Below are 9,379 nucleotides of genomic sequence, written 5' to 3'. Positions count from 1 at the left end.
AGTTGCACTGATTTATAATTTTTCTTCAGATTTTAAAAAAAATGTAAATTAAGTCATTTGAAGAAAAAGTTCTGAATTTGTTAAACCTGTCTACCAGAGGGGGCGCTGCCGACATGCCAAGTGCTAATAAAGGGCTTCCAGTGACAACGTTTGAAAAGTAGAAAAGACAGCAGCGCGGTGAGCTGGTGCCTGTTGTATTACTCATCAATAACAGTCACTATGAACTCTGGGAAGAAAACTGACAGCTTTCTGTGGGTTGAAAAAAAAAAAAAGGAAAAAGAAAATTGTAAGGAGGGACTTCTCATTTGCCATGACCTCACTAGGCCATTAATGATGCAGAACCCCTCCATTCTCATGTTGGAGGAAAAGAAATCAGCGGGGGTGGGCTGGCTCGGGGAGGGGGGTTGGGGGGGGGGCAGAATTCACTCATTAACTGCTATGTAATGGAAAATGCCTCAATTTGCTCCATGTGTGGGGTGACTGGAATGTTTGTGTGTCTGTGTGTGTGTGTGTTTGTGAAACTTTTTGTTTTTTAACGAGACGAGAGAAGAACATGCAAAACTAATAAAACCAGAACCGGAGCCTCAAAAACATCCTTGCAAAAAGGTGCCTGTGAGCACACGTGCTCCAGTCAGCACGGGGGTGGTCACTAATAAAAAGCAGCTCCATTTGTAATGCAGGAAGGCTTCAACTAAGTGGAATACAAGAGCCTTCTCGGAGGAAAATGAGCAGAGTTTAAAAGTCTAAGTAGATAAATAAGGCAGCATGAAAAAGCACAGGACGTGCCTGATAATTGTATCCTCCTTCCCAATGTGTAGGTGGAAAGAAAAAAAAATCAAAACAGTTGTGCCGTCCTACTCTTAAAAAAAAAAGAAAAGTTCAAAGAACCATGATTTTTCTTTTTTTTCCCTCTAAGAGACAGAAAGAGACTGAGAGAGGCTGAATTTCCACTGGAACATGTTTTATGTGGCTAGATCTGTTTCTCCCCCTTCTCCCCCGCTCTCTACGTTAGCACTGACATCTGGCACCAATATCGTCTGGCAGAGCCCGGCAGTACTGTTCTTTGTTGAACCGCTGCCATGTTGAAATGACCCAACTCCACACATTCTCTGGCTGCTATTAAAGCACCGCACAGCTCTCCTTTCCAAAAAATGTGCATGGTATGACACAGGAACTGAGACAGTGAGGCAGAGGAGAGGAGGTGGTGGAGGAGGAGGAGGTGGGGAGGCAAAGAGACAGATGTGAAGAAGTTGCCACTAAGTACTTGTCACATTTGTTGACCCAAAAAACACAGCTCACATCTGGCGAGTAAGAAATTCCAAGGAGTAACTTTGACGTCTTTTTTTGTTTTTCCTTTTTTTTCCTTCACTCAGAAATTACAGTATGATACCAATAATTATTAACACAACAATCAACCCACACTTATCCTAGAGGCCGAAACAGCCTGAACAATACATGTTTGATCTTTTCCCTTTAATGCCCACTGGAAAGAAGAAATCAAAGTGGAATCTCTGTGTGCAAACACGGTGCAGCCTGAGTCAGAGCCCTGTGGAACTGCAAATAAGCAGATCTGGCGTTTAACAATCTGCCTTTCAAATATATCCATAAAATCATTACAACATGTGTAAATAGTGTGCGCGTTCAACACAAGCACATTCATGCGTGCACATGTTTGCACACACACACACACACAACACAACACAGCAGAGAAAGAGAGCCCCTGATAGCATCAGTGAAGAATTTGCACGCTGGCCATTTGTGTGAGTCTTTGTTGGTTGAAATGAAAGGGGCCAGGGCTTCAAAGCCATGTGTATTAAGTGTGCCTTAGCATGGAAATCAATACCAGATGGGACCCAAATCGCTGCAGTTCAAACTCTCCCACTAACCCCCCGCTCCACTCAGCCTCCCTCCTCTCTTGTCCTTTTCCTTTTCATTGCACCCCCTCAAGAGACACATACACACACACACACACACACACACACACACACAGAGGCCAGAGACTGAAGCAAACGGTTACACAAACGTTTCACACAAATGTGGCGGAAGTGGGGCTGCAACTAACGATTATTGTCATAATGGATTATTATGAGGTGACTCTTTTTGGATTAGCCGACCAGTTGTTTGGGCCCTAAAATACAGGAAATTGAGCAAAATGGGAAATTTAAAGTGGGGGAAAACTAACACCTAGTCCTTATTGATGAATGGGGGGAAACTAACACCTAGTCCTTATTGATGAAACATAATATTCTAATAATCGATGTTATATGATAATAATCGTTTTTGTTTCTAACTCTTTGCTTTTTAGTCATCCAGGAGTCTTTTAGTCTTTAATGTTTTTTGGCTAAATAGTTGCAGAACTGGTATGAAGCATATTTAAACAGATACCATGTTCTTCTTCGAGGCTACAGCTTAATACATGTAGTGTTGAAAGTTGATTCCCTTTCTTGGTTTTTCCAATTTTATTTTTATTTTTTTTATTCCCGTTACCTGCATTCTTCTTTACTTAATCAAGTTAAGCCTGCTGCTGGATCTAAAGGTTACGGATAACCTCCCTCCAAAATCTTTTGTGTATTCAGGTTTCCATTCAACACACCTGTAGTTGCCTTTCTTTCGAAGCTGCTCCTTGAAGTGGCCCAGAGTGAGACTGTGGCTCTTCATGGTCCTCCGGTAGGGGATCTCCTCACCACAGAAGAAATATGTCACCACTGTCTCACCTCCACTGCACACCCCGTGGCTCCCTGAACTCTTCTTGCACTCTTTTATCCTAAAGGTAAAAAAGGCACGGAGAGACAGAATGAGAGGCAGTCTTTGCAATATTTGACTAGGACACAGACCAAAATAAAAAGAAAAGAAGGAGAACAGAAATGAAGCAAAGCTCATAAGAGGCCCTGAGTGAAGATGGATAACTCGCAGCTACAGAAAACAGCACATGACTGGAAACACAGAAACAGCACTTTGACTAAACATCAGTACCAGTGAGTGACCCGGTGCCATCGGTACAGTGTGCATTTGTGTTGTGTGAGCGTAGAGAAGGGGGCAGAGTATTAACAATTCCCCTTCAGCTATGTCCAGGGCTTTGTACTCTCACTTCAGAGGAGCTCGCTCTCTCTCTCTCTTCTTCTTTCTTTTTGCTGGAATCTGCCAACCTAACTGAAGGCCAGCTCACTGAAGGACAGCCAATAAAATGATACAGATATATATATGAAAGCAAAGCCTCAGTCAGGTGTAGCACTTCCAACACACATCACAAACAGACAAGATTCAAGCAACCAAAAGGTGTGCGCACGTACAAAGCCTGAAATAGACTTTGCACAGAGAGGGGGTCACCTTCTCTTTCGAGTGTGTGCATGCGTTCTGCGTGGCATCTAAAGGGTCTGCCTCTGTACATGTGCGGCGGGCAGTGCAGACGACAAGAAGAGTTAAAAAGAGTAGAAGTACACTGCAAGGTGGAGGCTATAGCTGAGAGGAGGAGGAAGAGGAGCAGAGAGGAGAGGAGAGTGAGGAGGGCAGGACGCTAGAGGCATCGTACTCTTCAGATTGGAGACCGGGGCTAGCTAGGAGACCGACAGGACCAGGACTGGCTAGAGACTGGGCAGGCACTAGATGGCTCTTCTCACGCTGGACTCCAGACGGAGGATGCCTAGGAAGAGAAACGTGTTGTAATTACCAAGATGAGAACAAATCGCGATATAAAACGAAGGGAATTAGGAACAGCTAAAAAAACCATAGCTAAAAGGTCTCCAGTTCCTACCTCTGCTTGATGGTTTTGGTGGAGACCTCCTCCAGTCTGCGACAGGCCTCCTCCAGCTGGGCCAGAGTGTTGGGAGGGGGTAGGGGAGGCATGGCAGGGTCCTGGATAAATGGTTGTGCTGGCTGGTGGCTACGTAGGTGGCCACAGCTTCCTCCACCACCCCATGTGTGTGTCTGGGTGGAAGAGGCTCCAAAGGACTTCTTGGTGCTCTGGGTACTGCAGGAGTGCGACAGGTTCACAACACACATCAGACTGATGCAACACAGAGGCAAGAAATTGGATTTTTCTTCATTTACAACAAAGCCTTAAGTGCTACTCTGGTCAGTGCTCACCTGTGAGACTTATATCTTCCTCGCTGTTTGCTGTCCAGAATCCACTGCAATACATTTTGGGTGGGGTCTGCTGTGTCGGTGGGCAGCTGTACTGGCCCACAGTCTTCCACAGATTTCTCTGCCAAACCGTCATCAGTTCCTGAATGACACATGTGTCTGGATAAGGAGCTGGACCTTCTGGGAAGGAAGGAGGGAAGTAATTAGCATTTTAATGGATCAATGGGAATGAGGAATAAAGTCGAAGGGTTTGGAACTGACCCCATCGTGTTGTCTGCTGAAGCAGCCCCGCATGTCTCTCGGCCCAGGCTGCGGCTGCGTTGATAACTTTGGCACGGAGGGCAGTCTCCACTGGTGGAGCACAGACTGTGTACCCTGAAGGCCGCCTCTCTTTCAATCTGATCTTTACTCTTGGGACTGGCATGATGGTGGATGTAGTGATGGTGGATATGTTTCGTGCTCTGTCTAGTTATCAGGGTTCTGCCTGGGCCCAAGGCCAGCGTGAACGATCCTTGGTCAGGACTGGAGACAGAAGAACTGGGGGCCCCTGTCCTTACCACGGCCTTGACTCCGAACCCTCCCCGGGGAAGAGGCCTGTGCTCTGGCGAGCTGGAGCGGGGTGAATGTCGGACGACAGCAGGGGACTGACAGCCAGGGGTCTTCAGCACACGGGAGAGGTGTTCATCCAAGATGGCCTGGGGATCCTCGTCAGAGGAGCCAGACAGGAGAGACAAGGGATGAGGGGAGAGCTGAGGAGCACTCCCTACTATCTCAGTGTCCTCCCTTTCTTCCTCCTAGCAAAAAACAAACATGGAATTACTCACACATTGGAAAAAAAACCCCAACAATTTCACTCTCTCATGGTCAAATACAAAACCAAATCCATTACAAACCTCTTGGATCTGTTGGAGCCTCTCCTCCGGGGAGCTGAGGGTGTCCTGCTCTCTCTTCAGGCTCTCCAGGCGTGAGATGAGCTTAGCTGCAAACTCTGCTGGCTCCATTGGGACCATCTCCTTTGGCGGACATCGAGTTCGCTTTGTGAGGAAGGACATCAAATTAGCTGTTGTGTCACTCCCCAAGCACCAGCCCTATGTTAACTTCTTCAAAGACTTCCTCTCAACTTATTTAATTACATTGAAGCATTGTTCTCCATCAGTGCCTTCCTCACTCTTGGTGGTACTGATCAGGGCACTATCATAGGCACCCAGGACTACTGGGAAGTTTAAAGAGGTAGCACGCCTGCTGTATGGTCATGCTGGGTGAGACTGCAGCTAGTTCCCTCTGTCAGCATCAGCAGGCCTCTTTAAAGTCAGCTCACTTCAAAGACTTCCTCGTCAAATATCAAACACTCAGTAGGGGGAGAATAGGGTGGTGAAGGCAGGGTTGGAGGGATAGATAGATGGGAAGCAGTGGCTTTACATCTAGGAATAAAAGCCACACATCTACAGGGGGTGGAAAAGAACTACAGGGAGGACGGGATGAGAGGATTAAAAAAAAGTTGAGATGCACACATGTGCAGAGCAAGGAAGATAAAGAGAGCGAAGGATTGGAGCACAGAGATAAAGGTAAAAAAAAAATGGATGAAATATCAGAAGGGTTGGGGGGAATTTAATCCTTACCTCTTCAAATACTGGACACATTTAAAGTAGTGACACAAAGGACAGTGTCTGTGTCAGCATGTGTGTTTGTGTGAGTAAACGCATTAAATTATTAGCATTTTTGCGTGGTGGATTTCTTGGTTTTTCTTCCTCTGAATTATTTCTCCCTTTCCTTTGTAGTAAGAAAGAAGGGAAGAAACGAGGGAGAGAAAGGAGGAGCCTGAGGCTGGTGCACTATAGGCTGGAAGCCAACGTAAAAATAAAAAAAATCACGACCAAAATAAAAATGAAAACGTAAATAAAGAGTAAAAAAAGTCCACACACCAACAGTTGGACAAAATATATTTTTCTTAGCGGTTCCATAATCTACAATTAGTTGGAATAAAACTCCAGTCTGAGGCACTGAGGTTGCACTCTCTCTATCCTCATTTTTAGGGGAAAAGTCTGATATGTGTACATGTATGTACGTGTGTGTGTGTGTGTGAGTGCAATGGGAAAAGGGGGCCAACTGTGTTGAAAGTTGTCACTTCCCTGTGCTTTTGCTCCATTCATCCCTGGATCAAAGCAATGTGTGCATGTGTGTGCATGTGTGCGTGTGTGTTGGGAAACTTGGCTGATTTCAGAGCCCTGGGGATAAAGCGGCAGAGATCTTCCTCATCTCTCCCTATTCTCCATATTTACAGCATCAGTAGGGAAGAAAAACCCTGGTGTGTTCTGAGCGCCGTGGTGATAAACAGCTTAGAGACCTCCTCCTCCTTTTCTGCAGACTTCATGAAAATCTCTAACGGGGGGAGTGCACGACACCAAAGGTAGCGAGGGGGCTTGTGTTTGTACGTCTACTTACTTATATAGCGTATGTGTGTGGGTGTGTGGGTGTGTGTTAGTGGGAGGCTGGCTCTTTGACGCTCCTCTTTAGATCTTTGCTGCTGCTGTGAAGTAAGAATGCCCTAATACAGTTTGTGCAGTCCTATTCATAGAACCAAGAGAGACCCAGAAGAGAGGGAGGTATGGAAATGAGACTTTGGAACCTGGGTTCAAAAAGACTTCTGAGAGTGTGTGTGTTTGTGAACTTACAGGGAAGGCAGGCAGAGAGACCTGGCTGTTCATCCTCATGTTGCGCTGCATCTCCCTCTGTAGCTGCTTCTTGGAGCCCAACTTGTAGGGAGGGACGCCATCTCTGTGGGTTAACAGACAGATCACAGAGGTCAATTACAAAATCAGATACAGGATTAAGAACCAAACAGTCATTTGGAAGGACACTTGTTTGCCAGATGGGTAGATCAAACACATTGCTGATGAGCAGGAGGATGTCTAATGCCCCTAATTTTTCCTTCATCACTTTTCATCTTTTAGGATTTATACAAAAACAAAACAGAAACTGACAGCATGACACGTGAACGCATTTTGGTTCAGATTGTTCAGAATTATTTTCCATCCCCGGTAGTCAATAAACGACAGCGCCCCCCGCAGCCTAAATCCTGTTAACCTCAAAGAAATGCAGCATCAGCCATTTCTGCCTATGAACCCAATTCAGCAGACAGTGACCCAGGTTCCCCTTTCACACATGGAGCACAAAACTGGTCATTGTCTCTCTCAAACATTTTCTCACCCACTGGAAGTTAGTTTAGGCCAGGGCTGGAGCCAGACTTGTGTGTGTTTGAGTGTGTGTATGTGTGCGAGTGTGCAGGGGAAATTACACAACACATCCCTGCACTTGCTGTAAAGTCTGACCTGCCCTATTCACACCAGAGCTCCACAGGACATTACATAGACGTGACACCAGGGAGCGGCCATTTGACGTGCAGTTCAACTGATTCAGACGTTTGTGTCAAAACCTAAAGCTCTTCAAGTTCAAGTTCTGGAAAAGTTCAGAACAGGACCCCAGGGTGCAGCTATCTAACCGCTGCGAGGTAGCGAGCAGCTGCAGAGGCAGAAATGGATTCACACAGTACGCAAACACACAACTGTAGCACTTGACAGGGTTTTCCTTTTTCTGCCATGTTAAACAGTAGCTTCCTGATGACCTAGCCTAAGTGAGGAGCACTTTTACAGTTTTGCTTTGAAATGCCACAGTCATGCGCATAAAAAGCAGTGCTTCCTCACCCCCCCTCTGTCTCACACACACACACAAACACACACTCCACCTCCCACCCCCAATCTTCATTTGGCAAGCGTTGCTGCAGCCAGCCTCTGATCTCCGCACATCAAAAGGCTGGTTTGTAAGATAAGGTAATGTTTGAAGTCTGCGCAGCTGCATTCCCTAGCGTCCAAGCAAATCCATAAATAAGATATAAGCAAAAAAAAAAAGAAAAAATCCCCTATTCGCTTCTCTTTCTCCACGAGCGCTTCCTTTTCAGTCACATATTTCAACTTCTATTCTTTTCTTTTTTTCTATCTGTATATGAGATCACTCTTTATGGCTCAATGTTAATGACACTGAAGAAAAGCAGACAAATTCTGATCAAGGTCGGAGCAGACACAGGAAGTGTGTGAGGAAGGCGCTGGTTGTGGTAGATGTCACCAAAGTGGCCACAGCCTTATCAGGGTCAAAGTACAGCAGAATAGAACTATTATCAGTGGCGGCACCTTTGAAACCGGGCTATCAAGAGATATGCCTGAACAGAGAGTTTCCAGTAATAAAGAAAACTCTTTATGACAGCCATATTTTTATGATGCCCCACCAGCAGGTCACACTAAACATTACTGTTCTTTCATCTTCCCTGCTGTATCACTGAAATCATCTATGTTGACTGTATGCCTCCCATGTGAGGTGAGGTAAAGATGAACTTTAACAACACTTTGTAACATTGTCTTCTAAAAGCAGCTGACTTGAGCACTCCTGACTTGGGCTGTGCACCACGCAACAACCTAATTGTACCTAGACACTTGAGGGACTCGTGACTGCAAATAAGGTGCTGAAACATATCACCATCACTATCTTTGTTCACTAAATCACAGAATGTACTGGAACAACCTTACAAAACTGTGTATTCATTCAGAGTATTTGTACTTTATAGTAGGGGGTTATTTTTGAAAAGGAAAAGGAAAGAAGGGGCCGGGCACCTATTTATGCCACATCCTGCGGCTGCCACCGCTTCATTAAGTGGCTCAAGAAGTTACTCTTCACCAGAATTCCCAATATAGTAGAAAGACTCCTCTGGTTTTGACTTCAGGTTGGCTTCAACTGTTGGAATCAGGCAACCACATTCTCAAAGTACACTTCTACAAGGGCACTCTGTGTTTGGTTAATATCCACTTACACACTGCCGTCTGTCACGGACATGGCATCGTCGGTCAAAGCGTCACTCGAGACCTCGCTGTCATTGGTGCTGCAGACAGGGGCGAAGGAGCCCATGTGGTAGGAGTTGAAGGCATCCCCTCTCTTGTAGGATCTGGGAGGGTTACACAAACAGATGTTACATTGATGTTACAGCTGTTTTTTTGTGAAACAGTATCCAACAGGTCAGTGACATTTGTTCATGTCTAACTGAAATGTCAGATTTTCTTTTTTTTACTATACATTCTCAGCTGTGTGGTTGGATTTTTTGCCTGGAAACTGGAGGAGAGAAGAGCGTGAACTACCACAAATAAGAGAACCTGAGTGTGACAGTCAGTGTGATAGGTAAGAAAAAAGGGGATCAGAGAAAACTGGTGGATCATCATAAAAAGAGGAGGAGGCTAAAGCTGAAGCTCTCAGCTGA

General features: G+C 45.5%; 1 protein-coding gene across 4 annotated transcripts in view; it reads right to left on the bottom strand.

Annotated features, from left to right (window-relative positions):
- The window catches only part of axin2 (axin 2 (conductin, axil)), a 16,057-nt gene that overhangs the window by 1,775 nt on the left and 4,903 nt on the right, over positions 1–9,379 (bottom strand). For 3 of the 4 annotated variants that reach the window (XM_008329811.3, XM_017040723.2, XM_025064674.1), the window contains 8 exons: positions 8,939–9,070; positions 6,753–6,855; positions 4,974–5,114; positions 4,342–4,874; positions 4,084–4,260; positions 3,752–3,967; positions 3,530–3,640; positions 2,594–2,764 (listed from right to left, as the gene is read on the bottom strand). In XM_008329811.3, coding sequence (XP_008328033.1) covers positions 2,594–2,764; positions 3,530–3,640; positions 3,752–3,967; positions 4,084–4,260; positions 4,342–4,874; positions 4,974–5,114; positions 6,753–6,855; positions 8,939–9,070 — 1,584 coding nt within the window. The remainder of the gene's footprint in view (positions 1–2,593; positions 2,765–3,529; positions 3,641–3,751; positions 3,968–4,083; positions 4,261–4,341; positions 4,875–4,973; positions 5,115–6,752; positions 6,856–8,938; positions 9,071–9,379) is intronic. The other variant, XM_025064675.1, reaches the window with a different exon arrangement.

This window comes from Cynoglossus semilaevis, chromosome 17 (assembly GCF_000523025.1).
Source record: "Cynoglossus semilaevis isolate Cse_v1.0 chromosome 17, Cse_v1.0, whole genome shotgun sequence".
NCBI classification, from domain to species: domain Eukaryota; kingdom Metazoa; phylum Chordata; class Actinopteri; order Pleuronectiformes; family Cynoglossidae; genus Cynoglossus; species Cynoglossus semilaevis.
This window is presented reverse-complemented; position numbering and strand designations above follow the sequence as displayed.